The sequence below is a fragment of the Balaenoptera acutorostrata genome, chromosome 18 (genome assembly GCF_949987535.1).
Source record: "Balaenoptera acutorostrata chromosome 18, mBalAcu1.1, whole genome shotgun sequence".
NCBI lineage: Eukaryota > Metazoa > Chordata > Mammalia > Artiodactyla > Balaenopteridae > Balaenoptera > Balaenoptera acutorostrata.
Window position 1 is genome coordinate 11393778 of NC_080081.1, and position 24310 is coordinate 11418087.

Below are 24310 nucleotides of genomic sequence, written 5' to 3' on the forward strand. Positions count from 1 at the left end.
CCATATTCTGGGCCATAAAACACACCTCTATAAATTTAAAGAAATTAAAATCATACAAAGTACGTTTCCTGATTACAACAAAATTAAAGTAGAAATCAACAACAGAAAGATGGATGGAAAATCCTCCAAATACAGCTGACCCTTGAACAACACAGGTCTGAATGTCAAGGGTCCACTTATATGATTTTTTTTCAATAAGTACATACCACGGCACTACACAATCCATGGTTGGTTGAATCCACGGATGCGGAACCACGGATATGAAGGGCCAACTATAGAGTTATACTCGGATTTTCAACTGCATGGGGATCAGCACAGCAAACACCCGCATTGTTCAAGGGTCAACTGTACTTGAAAATTAAACAACATACTTCTAAATAATACCTGGGTCAAAGAGGGAGTCACAAGGGAAATTACAATATATGTTAAATAGAATAAAAAGTAGTACAACCAAGCAAAATTTGTGGGCTGCAAATAAGGCAATGCTTAGAAGGAAATTTATAGCATTAAATGCTTATACAGGAAGAGAAAAGGTCTCAAATGACAATAAAGACTACAAGCTTTAAAACACTAGAAAAAGACGAGCAAACTAAACCCTAAGCAAGCATACGGAAAGACAGAATTATGAGCAGAAATCAATGAAATTGAAAACCAAAATATAATAGAGAAAAATCAATGAAACTAAAAGCTAACTCTTTGAGAATATCAATAAAATTTATACACCTCTAGCAGGACTTATCAGGAAAGAAAGAGAAGACACAATTACCAGTATCAAGAATAAAGGAGGGGACATCACTACAGATGCCATAGACATTAATAGGCTAGTAAGGGGTTGTACAACATTGTGAAATGCACTTAATGCCACTGGACTGTACACTTAAAAATGGTTAGAATGGTAAATTTTACGTATGTACTTTTATCATAAATAAAATAATTTTTAAAGGATAATAAGGGAATATCAGAAACAACATTTTAGCCACAAATTTGACAACTTAGATGAAACAGGCAAATTGCTTGAAAGATGCAATCTACTTATCAAAGTCAAAAAGAAATTTGAACAGTCCTATAGAAATGAAGAAACTGAATTCATAGTTAAAAGTCTTCCAACAAAGAGAACTCTAGGCCTGATGGCTTCACTGAAGAATTGTACCAAACACTTAAAGGAAAAAGAATACCAATTCTACACAAAATCTTCCACTACGTAGAAAGGAGAGAACACTTCCCAATTCATTTTATGAAGCCAACGTTACACTGATTCCAAAAACAAAGACATTAAAAGAAAACAAGAGACCAATATCTCAGACCAATTTGCTAATATTTTGTTGCAATATTCTCAACAAAATATTAGCAAATTGAATCCAGCTATACATAAACATGATAATACATCACAACCAAGTGAAGTTTACACCAGGAATGCAAAGCAAATCAATCAATGTAACTCACTACACTGGTAAAGAAAAATGTACTGCACAACTCTCTTCACACCCTGTACAATTATGTGCTTATCCTATGAAGCCAATTTTTGTCCACTCATGAGACAAAACTGGTCACCAACTGCTGTGTAGTTAATGGCAGGTTATCCCTTTGATCTAACCTTACTCCTAATACTATCCAACATTTATTGAGCACTTAGCAAGTGCAAAGTCCCATTCACAGCACTTTATGTGCACCACCTTGTTCCTGAGGCTCCTACTCCTCAGGGCCTTTACATCTGCTACTCCCTCTGCTCCAGATGTTCTCCCCACATCCAGCCTGTCCTCATCACTCAGTCCTCACTTCAGACAGCATCTCAGAGTAGCATTCCCTCATGACTTTTCATTTATTGCAGAGCACTTTTCACTATTTGAAATTCTTCTTTGTTTCCTTCTTTGTCTGTCTCCCTCACCAGAATGTAAACTCAATGAAGGCAGGGTTTTGCTTGTCTTGCTCACTACTATACATTTCTATACCCAGGACAGTATCTGGCATATAGTAGTGTTTTAGTAAGTATCTGGTGAAGGAAAGGATTATATGAGGTAGACACGACCCTCTCCAAATTTATAATATGAGAAAACTGCGACTCAAAGAGTAAGTTACCTGTCTGTGATCACAAATGACTTAGCCTGGGTTCCACTTAAAATAAAATGCAAGACAAAGACTAGCCGGCAGGTAGTTTATTTTGGAATGTGGTTCCAGGGAGCAGGAGTGAAGGACACAGGGAATGAAACACAGAGAGAGAGTCAATACAAGGATTCATTATGAAGCTGGCCACCTCTATGAGTTACAGATGTTTCTGTCAAGTGCTGAGTCCCACAGGATTTTCTAAGAAGCCTTGTGAATGTATCTCAGAACCATCGCCCAGGGAAGAAACAGGAAAGCATTTTTATCCATCATCCCTCAAACGTCTAGAGTGGCCACAGAAAAGAAGCCCCAAGGGAAGAACAGAGAAATAGGCTTTACCAAATCAGACCAGGTTACACCAAACAAGAGTATAGAAATACATGGAATAAGAGGTGAGGCTGAGGACACAGGAATGCTGTTCAAGAAGAGGTGTCTGATCTAATGGCCAGGGAGTGGCAGAACAAACCCTGATAATCTGACTACAAATAAAACTGCTTCCTATGCTGCACGGCCACAGAGCTCCATGGTCCAAAGGGACTGTCACCTGCATGGTGGATTTTAAGTGAAAAACATACATAGTCACAAACAGCAATAACAGAAATCCAAGTGGTACCCTAGGTAACAAAAGTAAATGCACTTGTGAATGGAGATATAAAAAGATGGCAGTCTGGGAGGGTACAACACAGAGCGGTGGGTACTTATTAAATGTTAAACTGATCAAAAGTTTAAAATATATATATAAACCCTCTGATCCAAAAAAATCTACATCTAGGAATTTAGCCCAAAGTAATTATCACAGATATACACAAAGATTTTTGCTACAAAGATGCTCATCACTGCATTGTTTATAATAGTGAAAAAACAAGAAACATGAATGTCCAAAAGGAAAATAGATAAATTATGTTCTACCCATAAAATGGAATAATACCAAATTTTAAGAACTAGGTTGTAGAAAAATATTTCATGCTTTGGAAAGATGTTCCTAAATAGTAAGTGCAATATTTCCAGTAGCATTATTATATATTGAATAATGCTTTTTAAAAAATAGTTCATAAATACATGGGTTTTTTAAAAGCACCTATCAAAATATTAACAGTGGCAATCTCTGAATGATCTGTTCATGGGAGGTTTTAACTTTTTATGAAAATAGTTTAAGAATTAGAAAAAATAATTTTGGTTTAACTAGCTACTAACTCAGTTAAAAGTTTCATTAAATCCTTATGCAGTGAGATAAGGCAAATCGCTAGCAATCTGCTGGCCCCCCTGTGAGTGGAGCCAGGAAGTGGTTCATACATGAGGAACCCAAGCAGTGATCAAATGGAAGGTTAAAAAAAGTCACTTCTTTACAATGGGTCCTTCCACTTTTGAAAATAGGGATGTAACAAATTTTGAGAACGACAGACAATGCATTAATCTAAAAATAAAAATGCAAAACATCTATGGTAAAGACAACATAAAACACCGAAGTTTAAGGTGTTTCCTTTTGGGTCATTCACCTCTTTGGTATGACCGCAGTACGAAGCCATCTCTCTGTGGCAAAGAATAGCAATCAGGCTATGGTGACTGCGTATTATCCTAAAATAATTATTACACTATATGTGGATTACGTTATGCCAAGCACTGTGCTAAAAAAAGGACTTTCTGTGTAATACCATCTCAGTGAATGCTTATAGTAAACCTGAGGCAATACTTAGTTAATCTGAATGTTCTAGGTGAAAAATAGGCTAAGAAAGGTTAAATAACTGGTTCAAAGTCACAGCTAGTTAGGCTGAGATCTGGACCAGTTCTGCCTGACTCCAAAGAAAAAGTTTTTGTAATATATAACAAGGAAATCTGATATCTTTATATCATGGTCAATGGTCCAAAGGGATTTTTCACTCTTACTATTTTTAGTACTTCACTTGTATCTTTTTGGTTGCTCAAAAAGTTAAACATAGAATTACCACATGACCCAACAATTCAACTCTTAGTTATATACCCAAGAGGACTGAAAACAGATATTCAAACAAAAACCTGAATATTCATCACAGCATTATCCTAAGAGCCAAAAAGTGGAAACAACCCAAACGTCTATCAACAGATGAATAAACAAAATGTGGTATATCCATACAACGAACTATCAGTCATAAAAGGACACATGCTAGTAACACATGCTACAATATGGAAGAACCTTGAAAACATTATACTAAGCAAAAGAAGCCAGACTCAAAAGCCACATATTATGACTCCATATACATGAAATGTCCAGAATTTAAAAATCCAGAGACAGAAAGCAGATTAGTGGTTGTCAGGGGCAGGGAAGGGGAGGGAATGGTGAGGGACTGCTTAATGGGAACTGCGCTTCTTTTTGGGGTTGATAAGAATAGTCTGCAATTAGAGAGTGGTTGGTGATGACTGCACAACAATGTGAATGTGCTGTTAAGTCAATAATTGTACACTTTTAAATGGTTACAACGGTGAATTTTATGTTATGTGAATTCTACCTGAATAAAAATATGCATCTTTTAGGTACTAAAGATACTAACCACAGGTCTTGCAAAGCTTAGCCATGTGGGCTGTTACAGAAGCATCGTAGCTGAGGAGAGATGCAGGGGGTGGGGATGGGGTGAGGAAAAGGCAGCAACCCAGAAACTCTGCCCATCCCCACAAGTCACCATGTCACAAAGTATATTCATCAAAAACCCCGGTGTGGTTCACACTCCTGGGAGGAGAGGCTGCCATATCCTACCAGATCGGTTTTCCTATTTCTGACTACTCAACTATTCGGTAAACTTCTCAGGGGTCCCACAAGAATGGGGTGATTTGGTGTTTTATGAAGTCACTTCCTTAAACTTTTTCATCAAAAAGGGGCTAAACCAACGTGTGTAAGTCCACGAAAATGCAGAAACCCGTGCACTGCGAGGGACACCTTCTGCATCCACCTTGCTTTACTCTTTGGGCCTATGAGCTTCCTGGAAGAAAACCTGATGAAACACACCCTCAGGGACCAAGTGCCTTCTGGTGACCGGGAATCAAAACGTCCCAAGTTTATTTTTGTGACAGTCAATTACGTACAATGCTCGGGAGTAAAACACTGTACGCCATCCATGAACCCGCTGCTGTTCCTAACACACCGGGGAGAATGTGAAGGCCCTGGGCGTCTGCTACACTGACCACTCCCCACCCAACAGGTGGCCCGGGGGCCTGGCTTGGGAGGGCAGCCCGTGAACGCTTGTTACTGGACCAATGCTTGTAAAACTCATCAGCAAAATGAACAGGAGAAAAGGCTAGGAAGTTTCCAGAAAAGAACCCCGAAAAAAGGCAAGAAAGAGGAAGGTTTGCCCTCTAGAGACAAGAATGTATTCTATATCTAAAATATTCAACAGCATGAATTAGGGGGAAAAAAAGAACGAGCAATAAAACTGAAAAAGGAAGTTCTAAAACAGAGCCGAACACAAAGGCTCGCGACACCAGAGAAAAGTGTGTCAGATCTGCACGTCATCAACAGTGGCAATAGGCTCCTACACTTTAATTTTAGTCCTGCCACTATGCTGGACACTACTCGGGTTTATCCTTCTTAGGGAGATTTTATACAAACATAAAGCCTTTCCTTAAGTGTAAAAAAAAAAAAAAAAAGGCAGTCATTGTTAAAAGTGCTAATGAGACAAGGAACACAATAAAATGAAATAATAATTTTAAAAGCCAAAAGAAGTAAGAAAATTATAAATGTTACACATAAATAATGATAAATTATTCAACGGTAGGAACAGCTCTGAAAAAGTGAATCAGAAAGCTTGTCTAGACAAGCTTGTTCTAGACCCATGCGATAAACTGTAAGAGAAAAGAAAAAAAAATTTTTAAGAGAAAATGTGTGGTTATTGGCAAAAAAAAAAAAAAAAAAAAAGATCTGTTGTAAATTCAAGTGCCTAAGGAGACCAGGCAGGTAGCAGTGAAACAGGGGAGGTAGGTGGCCAAAAGCGCGTATCAGTGGATTTTTGTCACATAACAGTTCACCCCTGGTGTGCCAGACCATCATCCCAAGAGCTAAGAGGAATCTGGATTTCTGTCTGAAAGACACTAATTTTAAAATGTTGGAAGGTGACTCTCCTCCCACCCCCCTACCCTCGCCACCAACACATAGCTCAAGCAAAACACATCTGTGTGGACTGCCAGTGTTCAAAGTCTGGCCTAGAGAATCATCACTGAGGTGAATGCCTATCAGAGCAATGCTAATTTAAGAGAAATCTGAGTCGTAAGGACCAAGGCTGGTGAAGGTGCTGCCCTAACGGTAACAGCTCCAGGACAAACCAAGGATGGTTCTATATGTTCAAAGACCCTATGAATCTTTGAATCAACCAAAGTAGATTGACAAGTAAGGATACCATACCTATAAAGACATACACTTGAACATCTGAGAAGATAAGCAGGAGAGGGAGTTATCTGCTCAGCAGACGTTTAATGTAGACTAAACGGGTCTATTGGGGGGAAAGACGCAAACAAAACATATATATGCAAGATGGGGAAACCCAAGTCTGATTTTAAAGTTTGATGATCCAAGGAACCTCTTCCACTCCTGTCTGGTGGAAAAGCCTACTAAAATAGAGAACCAAGCTTAAATCCTTTTAAGTTTGGACCTGTACACGGCCTTTAGCACCTAATCCATTTGTGAGTAGAGATGCTACTAAAAATCTTTAACCACTGATGCTGAGACTGGCTGGTTGGTGGGGACAAAAAACCCCACTTAAACACTATAAACACTAAAATTAATTCTAAATGGATTGAAGAATCAAATAAAAGCAATGAAAGCAAAAAGACAGCTCGACAAAATTTCAGTTCAAGATGACAGGCTCCTACACCTGTCCACCTTTCCCGCCTCCCAAAGTCATATTGAAATAAAAGGACCTTCAAAACACCAGAGAAATGCCTCCTTCCAAATAGTCCAGGGAACTAATCAGTAAATACCAAGACCTGGAGAGGAGCATAAGCAAACAGAATTACCCAACAGAAGAATTTACAGTGTTTCTCAAACTGCAGTCAGTCCCATCACGGCGCCGCAATTTTTGTTATATCCCAGTGTTACCTATCCTATTATTTAATATTTTTCTTTAAATCATCTTACTATGTTTTAGTTAAATAACTGTATTTTAAAGGAAAATTTATATCACTGTAAGTGCAAAACGAGTGTCACTTTGTCATCAGTAGGTGGTAACTATAAAAATAAACACAGTTTACTAAATTCTAACTAATATTGTTGCTGCAGAAAGATCTGGGCCTGCCTCCTGTTCTCTATGTTACCAGAGGAAACTAGCTGCTGTTAGAGAGGTTATTTCAGACTAGCAGCTAACTGAGACTTTCTCTTTGTTACAATCAAGAGGAAAAAGAACTGAAAAGGGAATTATTATCTTAAGTTTGTTTCAATGGCCGTTAGTGTTGAGCCCACATCCTGTTTAAACCATCCCCCGTATAAATGGTGCACGTGCCTGCCGTGACAGCTGGGCCAGGTCCTTCCACAAAACCCCACCCTCAGACACACTCTTTTGCATTTTCTCATACACAACCATTCATTTGACCACCCCAGCTGAAGAAAAGGCTTTGCCCCCAAAGTAAAGTCCGAGAAATGCCCTCCAAAGAAAGTGGCGATCTACTTAGGGAGGACATTGTAAGGGTCTGAGGGCTGAGAAAGACTAGAAAAGAGCTCGGGCATCTTCAGACGCCCACAACAGATGCCAGCCTGGGTAACGTGGGACAGTGGGAGGCGGGTGGTAAGAGGAAGGGCAGCTTCACTCAGAGTAAGATTTACACAAAGAGCCAAGCCCCCCTAACCTGGCCCACAGCAGGGGATTTTCACCATCTTTGCCTGTCTCCTGCTCCCCACCTCTGCACCCTATATGGAAAGCAGCCTATTCACAGCTCTGCAAACTTGAACAGAGCCTACAGGCAGCCCTGCCAGCTGAGGTTCGGGCCTCTTGGGGACAAAGACCTATCTACAAATAAAGAGGAAACCCACACCAGCTACTTACAAATCCAGTTTTTCACTAGGTACAAGAATGGTCAAGTGAGCATCCGGAAAGCTCACCCCCATGTCCTCTGCACCAAAACGTTTACTGCAGGAGGGATGCCAGGGGAGAAAACAGAAGACTCAGAGAAGAAAATGATGCAAGGGTCAAGAAACAGCAATAATTGAGTGTGAACTTAAGTAGTGAAGAAATATTAAAAGAAATTAAGAGACTCCTTGAAGTAGCACAGGTTTTCTGACCTAGGGCTCTATCTTATTCTACGACACCAATCACACACCTTGGTTCAACAATGAATACACAATCATAATAATGTAAATATAGCTATTGTTATGATTTTCTATATAAAATCAACCTACAGACAAAGCACGGAAGGCTTAACTATCATTACAGAACAGGCTATAAAAACACACAACATACATAGAACACAAATTAAGAACTGAGAGACAAAAAAGTACATGTTCTTGGGCTAATTTTTCTCATTTTCATAGTGTAGTCTACTGACTGTGCCAAAAATTGATGAATCAAAAAATAAAGGGTTTTGTCCATTGTTTAAAATTATAAATGTAACCACTACAAGGGGTAACCAAACCAAAACTAAAACATGGAGAGGTTGGAGGTATGCAAATTCCTCATCTTTCATTATGTGGAATCTATAAGCAGAACCAGTAGTTGACAAATCAATAAAGGCATAAATATATCATTTAAAGCTGTAATAACAGAAGAAACAAAGAAAGAGGAACTTAAAAGTGGCTACTGCTAGTGAAGAGAATTCATATTATATCCTTATATAAATTTTTACCATATGCTTATATTACTCTTATATTAATTACACACACACACACACACACACACACACACACACACACACAGGATTCATAAGCAAAATACAATCTACAAGAATATTCTCCAAACTGTTCTGGGACTGAGAAGAAAGAATTTCACGTTTCACTTTCTCCTTTTCTGGGTAGCCTGAATTTGTACCAGCACTATATATTACCTACATAATTAGAAAAATATAAGATACAAAAATATTAAATGAATATTTAACAGATCTCAGGAGGCCCAGGACTTAATAAAGAAAAGGATGAATTTGGCTAAATACAATTTATGAGCTAAATCCCTTTATTTTAATGACTTATTTAAATGAAAAACTTTATATGAGAAAAATTTCATGAATAAAATTAAAAAGCAACTGACAAGTGGTTAAAATATTCGTAACATATACCATGACAAAAGCTAGTACCCTTAAAGGACTTTTACTAATCAATTTAACAAAAACAAAACAAACACTAACACTCCAATAAAAAAAGAAAGGGCAAAGGACATAATAGTCAAATCAGTTCAAAAATATATTAAAATGGCCAATAAATATGAAAGATGAAAATAAGTTCACTTTCCCAGGCATTCAAAGAAATGCAGATTAAAACAATGAAATGTCATTTTTCAATCTCTCAATTGGCAATAATCATTTTAAATTATCATACTCAAGTGTCACAAGAGTTTGGTGAGAAAGATATTCTCCTAAACTGCTGAAAAGTGTAAAGTGACACATCCTTTCTGGAAGGATTTGGCAATACAGATCAAGAGCTTAAAAATTTTCCTATTCTTTGACACTATAATTCCACGTTTGTGATCATTTCTTTAGGATGAAGTCAAAGATGTGATCAATAACTTAAAGACGTTCACCATAACATTGTTTAAATGGGAAAAAAACTGGAGAAAAACATTGAAATATAACACGTTGTAATCCTCAAAGTCATGATTCTGTATCTAAAAAAATATTAGGGGAGCACAACAAAATGTTTATTTGAATGCCATGTCTGTATAAAACACGTGTGTGTGTGTGCCTGAGAGAGAAAGAATGCATAGGTAAGAGCCTGTACAGAAAAAAATCTAAAAGAATGAGCACTAAAATATCAGTGATGATTATTTAGGTGGGAGAGTAATGTGTGACTATTCCTTTCTGTATTACGTATTTGTGTAATTTTTTAATTTTTTTGGCAGCAAGCATGTTTCAGTTTTGTAATAAGGCAAAACAAAAAAATGTTAAAAGTCATCTTTGAACATTATTAATAACATGGGGCAAATTCATTTAAGGTTAAATGAAAAAATCAGAATATGAAACTGTATGTAGCTCCAATTTTGCTTTTAAATCTGTTTACATACATACATATGAAAAAATTTACAGAACACCAATATGTTAAGGATGAAGTCTGGGCAGCACAGTGAAATGGAATTTTATGTTTCTTCCTTTTATTTCCCAAATTTTCTATAATGAAAACCATTCCCACTAAGTCTTAGAAACAAAGAGTTAATAAAAAGTTAAATTTCCTTGTTGCAGGGCCCATAAGCCTTGGAAGTACTAATTTCCATCATCAATCTTTAAAAACAACATTAGGGACATCCTGGCTTCAGAACACTTTCCAAATATTAATACTGTGCTCTTTCCACTGTATCATGCTGCATTCAAGGGACTAAGGTAACATAAGCATTGGAAAATGTCTGAGAACAGTGGCAATATAACTTATAAAAATCTTAAGAAAAATGTCTGGGAAAGAGAATCATGATTTAAATGAGGATTAAATGACAATTTTCATTTATAATTATAATTTAAATGAGGGTTAAAACTTAAGCATGTACAGCATGATGACCATAGGTAGGAATAATGTATTGTATACTTGAAATTGGCTAAGAGAGTAGATCTTGAATGTTTTCACCACACACACACACACACACACACACACACACACACACACACAGAAAGATGAGGTGATGGATATTTTAATTACCTTGACTGCAGTAATCATTTCACAATGTATGCAAATGACAAAACATCACATACAACATGAATATATAAAATTTTTGTCAATTGTATCTCAATAAAGCTGGAAAATATAAACTGAACAATAAAATTTGGGGTTTAAAAATAAAACAATTTTTTAATTGAAAAAAAAATCTTCAGCAGCCCTGCACAGTACCAGTGTGTTCTAGAAAGCACACCTCAAAAATGCTGGAGTAAATTATTTATGAGATACTCTTTATCAGGTTGTATTTATTAAAATTCCATAGAAATGCAATTTTTAAAGTAGCTTGATTTAAGGTAAGTTCCGCCTTCATGACTAAAACTGATAGTGCCACAAGTTGAGAATGGAAAAAGTTGGAGAAGTTAGATAATAACTTGACTAATAAGGGAAGAGAAATATAATAATAATAATAATAAAGGAAAAAGAAAAACGTGCAAATAAAAACAACAATAGTACATTAGCTCGTACAAAAAGATCCTAATTAGGACATAAAACATTTCTAGCAAAAGCAAAACTGGATCTTGGTTCTGCTTTAGGAAGAAAGAGGGAGACTCATGGACTGAAAGAAGGAACATGGCGGACACATGAGGAACCAGCTGCAGCAGTCACAAGGGGGGCAATAAAAAGCAACTTGCCAGGACCCAGAGTAAGTGTTCAAGGGCTGGGAAATAAGCTCCACTGCTAAGCAGAGCTGCTATATTCACCATGAGCCTACGAATACCGCAGTGGTCAAGAGAGAGAAAAGCGAATAAACTTCCTTGAGTCTGAGCAGCGGCAGCAGCGCTAGTTCAGAACCCACAGTGTGGGGCCACGCTAGATTCAAATTCTAGTCCTGCTCCCCACCAGCTATATGACGCTGGGAAAGTGACTTAAACGCCTGGGCCTCATCTTCCTCATCTGCAAACTGGGGAAAATAATCCTACTACCTCGCAGAGCTGTTCTGAGAATTAAAGAGTTAATATATGTAACCTGCTTAGACAGAGCCTAGTAGTGTTACATAAGTAAAGTTTCCAGTTACAGTGTTACATAAGTAAAATAATAACTCACACTTATTAGCTGTTGATTGAAAAATTATAGGGGCTTCCCTGGTGGCGCAGTGGTTGAGAATCTGCCTGCCAATGCAGGGGACACGGGTTCGAGCCCTGGTCTGGGAAGATCCCACATGCCGCGGAGCAACTGGGCCCGTGAGCCACAACTACTGAGCCTGCGCGTCTGGAGTCTGTGCTCCGTAACAAGAGAGGCCGCGATAGTGAGAGGCCCGTGTACCGCGATGAAGAGTGGCCCCCGCTTGCCACAACTAGAGAAAGCCCTCGCACAGAAACGAAGACCCAACACAGCCATAAATAAATAAAAAATAAATAAATTCAAAAAACAAAAAAAAAAGAAAAATTATAGAGAGATAGGTAGAACTCTTGTTTACATGATGATTCTTTTTCCCAGATGTTCTTCCTAAGGCTTAGAAGTTATATTGCCATTGCTCCTAGCCATTTTCCTTAAAGAGACTAAATTCACATCATTTTAGTCTCTTTAATGTGGCATGGCACAATGGAAAGAATACAGGCTTTGCAGGTAGGCAAACCTGAGTTCAAATCCTAGCTCTTCCACATACTAGCTATGTGATTTTGGACAAATTATGTTCTGAGCCTCAACATACTCATTTGCAGAAAAAAACAGAATAACAATAACTAGACTTACTGTGAAAATTAAATGTAATAACTTGAGTAAAGCAATCTTTTCTCCCTTAAATTGCTGGTAAAGTTATAGGTACCATTCTTTGGGGCTAGAATTTGGCAGTATCAAAATTATAAGATAATACTCATCATTTAATCTTCTTTCACTTCTAGGAATATCTGAAAATTAAGATGCTCTCAGTGCTACTACAATAGAAAAAAAGGAGGGAGGCACCAACCTAACTGCAAGAATAGCGTACTAAGAAAATGCTTATGACAAAAGAGAAAAAAGCAGAATATACACAGTCATTAATGATTACATTTTAAGAGTACTGCATGAAATAAAAACAAGTTACAAAATAGTATTCAAGTATTCAGGTGTGATCAATTTATTTTTAATTATTTCTTTGGGTATTCATTTTTGCAATGAAAAAAGTATGAAGATAAACACCAAGATATCAATAAATGATATTTTTATTTCTTCCTACTACTTTTCCAGACTTCAGAATGTTCTTTGGTGAACATGTATTCATTTTATAATAACAAAATCAGTTCATTTAAAATAAGAACATAAATGTATAAGGGGAAAAAGATGAAGAAAATGAACTGAAATGCTAACTGTGGTTTTTCTCTATCTTGCAAACTTTCTATAATGTGGTTAATCTTACTTTTAGACTGAAAAGAAAAACATTGTTTTTAAAAGCATCCTCCCTCAAGCTTGCCTTTCCCTAGTTAATACCTGTCTTTCCTTCTCAATCAAAATTCTTGAATAAAAAGTACTGTATTCTTCAAGAGTTTCAAAGATATACTCCCCCCAAACTTAAGAACTGTGGGAAATAGCTTATCCCCAAGAGTCAAGCATTAAAGGCAACTCTTGCAGGGGTTTGGGCAACCCAGGCCTGCTGAGTTAATCCTTGACTACAACAAAGAATGAAATCACAGCAGAAATATATAAATTCTAAAGTCAACTCTAAAGAGGCCAGCCAAATGATTCTTGGCCCCCAAAACAGAAATCCAACTAAAACAAGATGGTAAAATTGCAGTTTCCACTGAGGTACCGAAATACAAGGGTTGCTGCATACCAAAGGGAGACTCCACACCAAAATGCAGATTTTACAAAGAAAGAGAACCAAAAGGAGTCCCATGACGCCGAGACTCCTCATAGTCACATCATGAATATAAACAGTGAGTGGACGGGTGAGAGTTCTCTGCTGTGAAGAGAGGACGTTATGAGGCAGACGCGTGGAGTGAAGCACCGACGTGCTGTGCATAAAACCAGGCCCTCGTGTCAAGCCGCGCGTGGGGCTCAAAGGGCCTATTCAGTGAGATGAACACGTGACCCCTGGAGCGGGTACTGGGGTTTCTAGAGAGCAGCAGGAGAAGCCATGTTGATCAATGAGATAAGAATGCATGACCAGGGCAAAGAATCAGCAATTCCAGCAGAGCAGAGGTGGACCACAGGCCAGAGGCAACGGCGGGGTCATCTTTCAATCAGTCCAGCAGTGTCCTCAAGCAGGCCAAACAGGCCCTAGAAGGAGGAAACTGTAGGTGGACCTAAGTTCCTAGGAGCTATGAAAGACACCAAATAAAGCCCACCAGCATAACAATGCATCCCCCCAGGTCAGGGGAGCAGCCGGAATGGGCGCCTCCCAAGAGACTCTAAAAAGCCCACAGGACAGAGTCAGCTTTAACCACATACCAGGCTCAGAGAGCCACGTAAGAACAATCCTAGTTCCTCACTATTCCTTCTTCCTCCCACTCCACCTCATCTAGAACCCAGTAAGGTCAGAAACAGGAAACTGGGGGGTTCATAGGGGACACAAAAGGACAGAAGCCAACTATACCACTTTCTCTGACAGCAAGTGGTTGCCAACTATAAATCTTAACTCGGAAAAAGAGGGAGAAAAAGTTTTACCTTTGAATGAAGGCTGAGTGCTGATTAATACACTGAACTGGATACTTTTAATTTTTAAATTGAGCCTATGTTTTGTGACTTCTATTCCCTAAGATCACTGCCACTTGAATGCACCTTTTGTCTTTCACTTAATGAGCCATGCTCATTAAACAGCTGTTGAATCAATAACTTGAAGAGTGAATAAAAAGTCACAAGGCCTGATGCCTTCTCATAAAAGGAAAAAGCTTTCCAAGCTGAGTGCATTTTAAAGAGATGGTGAGAGACAAAAATAAAGATTTATTTTAATCATCTCCCACAAGTTATGTATTCAACACATTGAGTACATACCTAAAGAAAGAATGTATCAATCGGAACATAGTTTGGTCCTTCCTGGCAGCACAACCACAGCTGCACTGGGAAACTGTGGAAGTGTCCATTTCAGGATGGGGACAGAGCCTTCGGGCTCCGAGGCAGGACCCTAAAGCTGAAATGAAGGGGGCGGTTACAGACCCTGAATGACCCACCAATCCTTGTGGCTCACCCATCTCTAGAGCAAAATGAATGTCCTCACCATAGGCTGCCACCGCTGGACCTCGCATTCATCAACCTCCCCTAACTGCACCCGACTCTAGGCTCCCTAACTAATGTTTTGGATCAAAACGAGTTTCACTCCAGGGAAAGTTCTAGCTCATTTGTGAACTTTATTTCTCACTCTGGTAAGTCTGTACTGGTTCCCACCTCAGGGCTGTGTGGCTTGAGTTAGCATGGTATCCTGGGTACTGACAGCCATCTGAGTCTTCAAAGGGATGACTCCAGCTGTGTCTCCCTGAGACCCCCAGCTGTCCATCCCAACGGTCGACTCTATTTCTACTCTCTACCTCTGGTTCACTCCGTACCTCAACAAAAATAGGTTTTGGCTTTAATAATCCACTGAAACTACTCTTCTTAAGGTAACAATAACTTAATGCCAAATCCAGTAGACCCTGAGGATGTGAAAAACTAAGTAGATGTGGTCAGGAGATATGAAGAAAAAGTCAAAGAACAAGGAATTTTAGACAGATACAAACTACTAGGTGTAAAATAAATAGGATACTGGGATGTAATATACAGCACAGGGAATGTAGCCAATATTTTATAATAACTTTAAATGGAATGTAACCCATAAAAATATTGAATCACTATGTTATACACCTGAAACTAATATTGTAAATCAACTAGACTTCAATAAAAAAAAAGAATTTTAGGGCTTCCCTGGTGGCGCAGTGGTTGAGAATCTGCCTGCTAATGCAGGGGACACGGGTTCGAGCCCTGGTCTGGGAAGATCCCACATGCCACGGAGCAGCTGGGCCCGTGAGCCACAATTGCTGAGCCTGCGCGTCTGGAGCCTGTGCCCCGCGACGGGAGGGGCCGCGATAGAGAAAGGCCCGCGCACCGCGATGAAGGGCGGTCCCCGCACCGCGATGAAGAGTGGCCCCCGCTTGCCGCAACTGGAGAAAGCCCTCGCACGAACCGAAGACCCAACACAGCCAAAAATAAATAAATAAATAAATAAATAAATAAGAAAATCCTTTAAAAAAAAAAAAAAAAAATTTTAGAAAGAAGCGTTCATCAAGGCCAGTGTGAGAGAACATTCCACTAAGATAAGGGCTGAGAGGCACCCATCTGATCTGTTGACAAGGAAGTCCCCGGTCACTCGTCCTCAGTGGTGTCAGGGGTGGGGGAAGCAGAAGCAGGCAGCAGTGAGCGTCAAGCCACAGCAGGTGACCCTCAAAAACCAGCTGATTAACTGCAGAGGGCTAAAGAGTGAAGGGAAGGGAGAAAGGGAAAAAAGTGAAGACATGGTTCAAGAAGCTTGGTTGGGAAGAAGAAACAAAGAAATGGTCAATGGATGGAGGGGTTATGCTTCTGTAGTTTTAAGAACAGCCCCCAAAGAAGGATCCAGTTAAAAATACTTAACCCTGAGTACTTACTATGGCAAAACTCTAGGAGTTTACACATAGTAAATCTTTTAATCTTCACAAACCACCCAATAAAATACGGAATAATATTATCTCCTTTCCACAGATAAGGGATCTGAAGTACTCTGGGGGTCCCTGAAGAGCCACAGGAAAAAGCATCAGCTTCAATGCATGCCAGGCAAAGAGAGAAGGAGGGAGTGTCACTAGAAAAGGCAGCAAGGAATGAGTTAAGAATAGGTGGAGAGTGGGCCTCAGTTAGAAGGGTGCGTCATTCTTTTAGATTGGAAAACAGGAACTAAGTTCACATGCCTGAAAACCCTTACTCATCACTCAAAAATCAGCTCAAACATCACCTACATTAGGAAGTCTCTAACAACTGTTAAAGTGTGGATACAAACAAGTTAGCGAGAGGACGTGCCCAGATGATGGCCCTTATATTTAGGTTGGGTTAAGAGTGGGAACAGTCTTGACCATGACAGGGTAAGTGCACAGGGAGACAACCAAATCCAAGAAATGTAACTGAGCAATCGCGCCGAGGACTCAGCTTGGATTGGACACAGTACATTAATACAAGGCTGGGGTTTTGCTGGGTGAGAGAGCAGGACAGCCGAGGGTCTTGATGGGAATGCAACGCGGGTAATTAACTATGGTCTCCAGACTGGATGTGGAAGATGCCAGAAATGGGCTGTAAACTGGAGACAAGGGGATCAAGAGTCTGGTGATCAGAGTCACCGTGAGAGAGTGCGAAGAAACTGCAGGAGTTTGTTTACAACGAAAGAGGACGAATCAAATTAGGTTGGGTGAAGACAGTTCTCTCCTAAAGAAACACCCACTTCTGCCTACTTTGCTGTCTCCTCTTTCTCCACCACGCAGTAAATACTGGATTGGAGTTGCTTAAAGTTCTGTCCTCAGCCTTCTAGCTCTACTCGCTGCTTCCAGCGTCCTCATTCACATCCACAGCCTAACTCCCACCTAACAGCCCATGTCCAGGCCAGCTCCCTCTCTCCAGATGGCCCCTGGGTATCTCCCACTGGGCTTCACAAGCCCCTGGACATTAAACACCTTTCCCCAGATGAGCTCCTCCCTCTCTACGCTCCCTGCCTCTGTGAACAGTAACACCACCCGTCTACCCCAAGTCACCTTCAACTCCTCTTTCTCTCCCCCAGTCCAATGAGCTTGACTGACACAGCCTACCTGCCTGCACATCTTTAGAATCCCTCTTTTCTATCCTGTCCATTCTCACTGCTACCACCTTCACTGGGGCTGTCAGCATCTCCCACTGGACTCTACTGTTCTCTGGGCCCCTCCTGCTGGCCACCCTGTTGCCTTGACCTAAGTCTGTCCATTAGAATCTCCCCCCGATGTTTTAAAAATTCAGATTTCTGATTCCCACATTAGCCCTTCTGAATCTGACTCTCTGGGAATGGGACCCAGGAATCTGGACATTCAGAAAGCTCCATAGCTGCTTCTGTGTGGCCATGCCACAGGCAGCACATGGAAAACACTGCTCACATCCGCACCAATAATCTGTCCTGCCTGCCACAGCAACGTGAAGCCTTCCCAACTAGTGTTCTATTAGCTTTTCACCTTCTGCTCCCCGGACTCTGCCCTCTGGTAGGACTCTGCCCTACCATCTGGTCCTGGCTGTGCTCCTGAACAGGGGCAGCTGTGGCCACGCCTCCTCTTCTCCCTCTTCATGTTCCATCCCCAGCTCTCGACTCACCAGCCCTCTGAATGACGTCACTGCACACCTCTGTGCAGAAACTGCTCCCTTCAGCTGTAAGCAACCATCCCCTAACTCATCACCTCCTGCCTCTCGGCCAGGCCCTGCCCAGGCTCTGCCCCTCATAGAGGCTCTCTCCCCACTTGCATGCCTGACCAACTCTTACCCATCCCTCAAACATCAGCTGAGATATCGCCCACGCTGGAAGTCTTACATGCCCCTCCCCTCCCCAGCCCACGGCTGCCATAGACCCACAGCACCCAGTACAGAAGCTGTTTCATTTCTTTTTTTAAGTTTTTCCCCACTAGACACAGAACTCCTTGAGGGTGGGATCTATACCTAGAATACAACAGACACACAATTCATGTTGGCTGAGTCCATGTTAGAGTGAATACACTGTGAAGTGAATAAGTCATGGGAACACTTACTATCAAATGTAAGAAATGATACATCTACTACTCAACACATAATTGAGTGGTAGCATTCGTCTCTAAGCAAGGGTCTAAAATAAGGCATGAACACGATTCCTATGCACTTTTATCCAGTCATAATTACCTGACACGGCAGACAGCAATACAGTTTCATAGACATGGTCGCAAATGCCCTGCCCTTGATTTACTGCCCTGGCAGCACCAGCTCTCTTCAATACCTTGAAAACGCCCTGCTGTGCCTGTTTGAGAGTCTTTGTGCTTGTTGCTCTCTTTCTGCAAGATGCACACTTTTCAACAAAAACTGACAGGTGGGTTCCTTCACGCCATTTGTGTCACCTTCCCAAACATCTTCTCTGACCACACCTGCTAAAGCAGCATCCTTAGCATTCTTTTAGCGTCCTGCTAAAGTCCTCCATAACCGCAGTCTATGCCACTACCCTCAGATTTTCTTCATGACGCTTATCACCATGTGAAAACACGTAACTTACTTATTGGATGTTGGTCTCCTTCATCCTGTGTATCACTTTATCCTCTATACACGAACAGTTTGTGGCTTATGTGGGTAGTAAACAGACACTTGTTGAATAAATAAATGAATGAGTGAGAGAGGGAGGAAAGCAAGTATAACACAAATACACTATCTACTAGTCACAGATGTGGGAAATACGTCAGTGGTAGGAAATGGCCAGGATTCTCCCCTTAAAAAGAGAACGTTATTCAGCATCCCTGGGGGCACTGCTAGGCAGATTATTCATCCTCGGGACACTTACTCAGGATCAGAACTCTGAATTACCAAAGGGCTACACGACTTATCTAAAGGAAATCACTTCCCTCTCAGTGGGGAGCATTGCAAAGAAAAATTTCAAAGCAAAGTAAATTTTCCCACCCAGACTTGCCGAAAGACCAGTCTTGGAAAATCAGTGCCTAAACACCACTGTAAGCCCTGCAAACACTGGGACCAAGATTTGTCTAATGTCACATTCCCAGCCCCTCGCAGTTTCCGAGATGCTCAAAATGTTTGTTAAATGAGCATATAGGATATGGACTTCAGGCTTCCCTGGTGGCGCAGTGGTTGAGAATCTGCCTGCCAATGCAGGGGACACGGGTTCGAGCCCTGGTCTGGGAAGATCCCACATGCCACGGAGCAACTAGGCCCGTGAGCCACAACTACTGAGCCTGCGCGTCTGGAGCCTGTGCTCCGCAACAAGAGAGGCCGCGATGGTGAGAGGCCCGTGCACCGTGATGAAGAGTGGCCCCCACTTGCCGCAACTAGAGAAAGCCCTCGCACAGAAGCGAAGACCCAACACAGCCATAAATAAATATAAAAAATTAATTAATTAACTTAAAAAAAAATGCAGTTCCTTTAAAAAAAAAAAAAAAGACACGGACTTCTGAGGAATGGCCATTCCATCAATTCTTATGCTGTGGATACATTTATTTTAGAAAAAGGGCAAGACAGCTAAGGAGAAGCCTTTGGCCTAGGCCTCTCCCTAGGTAGCAGTTTGGCAAATTCAATACTCATCAACCATGTGCCACAGGTAATCACATATTACTACCTTCCCCAGAGTCACCCTGTATCAAATCTGAATACACTTTGAAAACATAATAGCTAATACAGCATAGTAACCAATAACAGATTTTGCTTGCCTTTTTAATTCTTTAATGTGTTTTGGTCAGCAAGGAAGGATAGGTCAAAATGATGAAAGAAAACAAATAAAATTGAAGAATTCTACCATTAATTTCATCTCCACCAGTGTATGGCTCACAGATCCCAGGAAAATCACACCACCTTCCTGACTATCAGTTTCAACAGTCATGTTCTTTTTCCAAAGGGTAGTTTGGGGAAGATTAATTACCTAGTAGTTGTAACATATCTGAGGCCAATGCCTGAAAGATGCCATAAATCAAATTAAGTATGAGACAAGGGAAATCACAAATATTAAACCCACTTCAAAACCTGAGAAGTTGAGAAGTGAGGAAGATTTATAATTATGCCTGTTGCCCTGATACTAACTTACTCCCAGGCTAAGATATGTATTCTCAGAAAAAGATTCCTAACATTCACAACAGATCATTAATATTTGGAAATGTCAACTGCCTCTGTACTCAGTAAGATTAACTTCACATGGATAGAGATATGAAGTGTTAACAGTGACAAGCAATTGCAAAAATTATAGCTATTCAAACAATTCACTGTTGCTGTATCAGTGCTTAATCTCAGTGCTGTTTAGTTAATGTACAGTCCACCTTATCAAAAGTCAATTAAGCCATTTCAATGAGAAAAAGAAAGTCGTTTAAAAGGCTATATATATTCCTCTGCCCTCTATCTGCTGACACTCCACAGCTGACACTCCAGTAAAATATAGCAACATCCAGCAGCAATGTCTCTGCTTTCGTGCCAAACTACTTCCAAACTTCCTTCCACTTTCAAGTACTTTAATCAGTTTTTGTTTGTCTAAAAACTCCTAAGAGAGACTGAGGAGAAAAAAAAAAATCTAAGTAAAACTAAGGGGTCAGCTCCTGAAGCAGAGGTTGGAATTTGCATCCGGGGGAGAGCCAGTTCGGTCCCTCTGTAGCCTAAATGAATGGAGCAAGGTGACTGGGAAGGGAGCAGGCTTCCAGCATCGCTTCCACCCGGACAGCCTCTTCTTTTTAGCTGGCAAACCTACCGCTGAGGGCAGGGGGCCGGGCCAGAAGACCAGGGCGACCCAGCCCGACCCTAACTGCCCAGCCCACAGGCAGCAGCCCCAGGAGCATCTGAGTATCGCACCTGGGGCTCACAGGTGGGGGGCTGGCGGCGGACTCAGTCCCCACTGACCCCTCCAGGCTGAAATGGGGGCGGTGTCCGCTGCCCCCCACGGGCAACAACTACCAAGGTTCTGGCACAGGGACGGCAGATCGACCCCCAAACCGCCTGCAACCCCGAGAGTCCCCGCTGCCCCCAGCCTCCTCAAGGAGGTACCCAGTGTGGTGTGTAGGGGACAGCCAGGATGGCGGCGTCCGGTACTCACAAAGCCCACTGGAACCGGTGCTGGTGAACATGGTCCCGCCGGACCCAGAGGCCCCGCGGGGGACAGGGGGAGGGGAAGCGGAGGTGGAGGGAACCCGGGGACCGCGCAGGCGCACTCCGGCCGGGCCGACGAAACCGGCAACTCGACTCCACTCCAGAGGCCGCTTGCGAACGGCGCATGCGATGCTCGTCTGCCCCCCCTTCCCTTCCGGCCCGGGAAGGGAAGTGCGTGCGAAGCGAAAGTGGTTCGCCTCTCCGGGTGTTTCTGACGGCCGCGGGAGCCTTGGAAAAGGAGTGGAATGGCGTGGGAGGAGCGGGTGTAACTCCTGGGAGCCGCACACTAGTGCTTTAGCGCCGCCACTCGCCCTGTGGAGCCACCAAAGCAGCTAATTCCTCTGGAATGCCGGCGCGGTGATGTTCCTCACGACCTCTAACCTCTCCCGGGACTGCACGCCCGGTGCGTTCCACGCATGCTCAGTCTTTCTGGGCCGTCCCGGGAGCTGGCTCCCCGGCTGACTGTGGACAGAACTGTCTCGAGTTCCGGTGCCCAGACAAGTGCAGGAGAGGCAGCTCCTCTGAGGGAAGGGGAGCCGGAGCTGGAAGACCCTCCCTGTCGCGGGGAGCGGGGCCGTCCAGCTGTCCCCCCCTCTTTTCCCATGTCGGTCCCGCGCGAAAGCCCCCGAAAAAGCGCCAAGTGCCGTGGTCCCTGGACCCTCACCCCTCCCCGCCGCGGTGGCCTGTGTCCAGGTGTCCCAGGCGCGGTGAGTCTGTGGCGGAGCGACCCTGCTCCCCAAACTTCTTCCCTGGAGTCCTTCTGGACCCATGTCGTTTAAAGTTTTTTCCTTTGCAAAATTTTTGCTCCTTGCCAAAGCAAAGTCACGGTTTTTAAAGTGAGTTTGAGCTTGAAAACTTTAATGTTATGCAGTAGTTAAAGAACGCATATGGGGAAACTGACCAACTCTGAGGCTAAATGAAAAGGATAGGCTACAAAACTATGTACGGTATACTTTTAAAAAAGAAAAATTCTTTTTGAGTGCTCATAAGGGCCAGGCAGCATGCTAACTCCGAAATTTGTAGATCAATAAAACACAGTCCCTGCCCTTAAGGAGAGGTGACAGTGGGCCAAAATATTAACACATTTATTTCTAGAAGACAAAAGTATAAAGTGACTTTTATTTTCTTCAGGCTTTTCTTTATTCGTGAAGCGTGTTCACAATCTTGAAATACGTTTTATGTTTAACTTAAGATTCATCCAACTGAGTTATTTTGCCGTAAAATGATACTCTCAAGGTCCTTTATGTTTGCAGAAGCTGTCAGCTGCAGCCAATGTAGGACAGTGGTTCTCACGGTAGGTGTGGGGACCGCCACCCACCCTTTAGGGAGTACCAAAGGCCAAAGCTATCTTTACAATGATATAAAGATATTATTTGTCATTTTTACTCTTAATCGCTCAGGAGTATCCAGTGGAGTTTTCCACTGCACATTCGGAACAGTTGTATAACTTAATGAGCCAGTATTTTCCAGTTGACCAATACGTGATACAAAATCATGCATGGGTAAAAGATCAATTCAAACTGCAAGATAAACCAATAAATTTGGGGGTCAACAGTACAAAAGATAGGGTTTCAGACTTCTCATTGCAACTAGTCTTTAAGAAACTACCATTTCTTAAGCTGCGGTGTCATATCAAAAAAGAATATCCATATTATCAGAAATGACTATTAAAATGCTTCCTTTTCCAGCCTCATATCTGTGTGAGGCCAGATTTTCTTCATATACTTAAACTGAAACAATGAATCACGGGCTTCCCTGGTGGTGCAGTGGTTAAGAATCCGCCTGCCAATTCAGGGGACACAGGTTCAATCCTTGGACCGGGAAGATGCCACATGCCACAGAGCAATGAGCCCATGTGCCACAACTACTGAGCCCTCGTGCCACAACTACTGAAGCCCATGTGCCACAACTACTGAAGCCCACGCACCTAGAGCCTGTGCTCCGCCACAAGAGAAGCCACTGCAATAAGAAGCCCGCGCACCGCAACAAAGAGTAGCCCCTGCTCACTGCAACTAGAGAAAGCCCACGTGCAGCAACGAAGACCCGACAAAGCCAAAAATTAATAAATAAACTAAATAAATTTATAAAAAAAAACTGAATCACAAAAAACAAAGCAGAAACACATATGAGAATCCAGCTGTCTTCTATTAAACCAGATGTTAGACATTTGCAAAAATGCTAAATAATGCTGTTCTTCCCCATAATTTTTTGCTTGGGAAAGTACAGTAATTTTCCACAACAATTTATTAGTTATGTTAACATGTAATGGGTATACTATTTTTTTAACATTTTTATTGGAGTATAATTGCTTTACAATGTTGTGTTAGTTTCTGCTGTAGAACAAACTGAATCAGCTATACATATACATATATCCCCATATCTCCTCCCTCTTGCGTCTCCCTCCCACCCTCCGTATCCCACCCCTCTAGGTGGTCACAAAGCACGGAGCTGATCTCCCTGTGCTATGCAGCTGCTTCCCACTAGCTATCTATTTTACATTTGGTAGTGTATATATGTCCATGCCACTCTCTCACTTTGTCCCAGCTTACCCTTCCCCCTCCCCGTGTCCTCAAGTCCATTCTCTGTGTCTGTGTCTTTATTCCTGTCCTGCCCCTAGGTTCTTCAGAACGTTTTGTTTTTTTTTAGATTCCATATATATGTGTTAGCATA

The 24310-nt window shown here is 41.6% G+C and overlaps 1 protein-coding gene across 4 annotated transcripts in view; it reads right to left on the bottom strand.

The window, feature by feature from the left end:
- UBAC2 (UBA domain containing 2) overlaps positions 1–21769 on the bottom strand; it is a 170085-nt gene extending 148316 nt beyond the window's left edge. For 2 of the 4 annotated variants that reach the window (XM_007196817.2, XM_007196815.2), the window contains exon 1: positions 21588–21769. In XM_007196817.2, the coding sequence (XP_007196879.1) occupies positions 21588–21618 (31 nt within the window). In that variant the 5' untranslated portion in view covers positions 21619–21769. The remainder of the gene's footprint in view (positions 1–21587) is intronic. The other 2 variants (XM_007196816.2, XM_057533103.1) reach the window with 2 other exon arrangements.
- Between the last annotated feature and the right edge of the window lie 2541 nt (positions 21770–24310).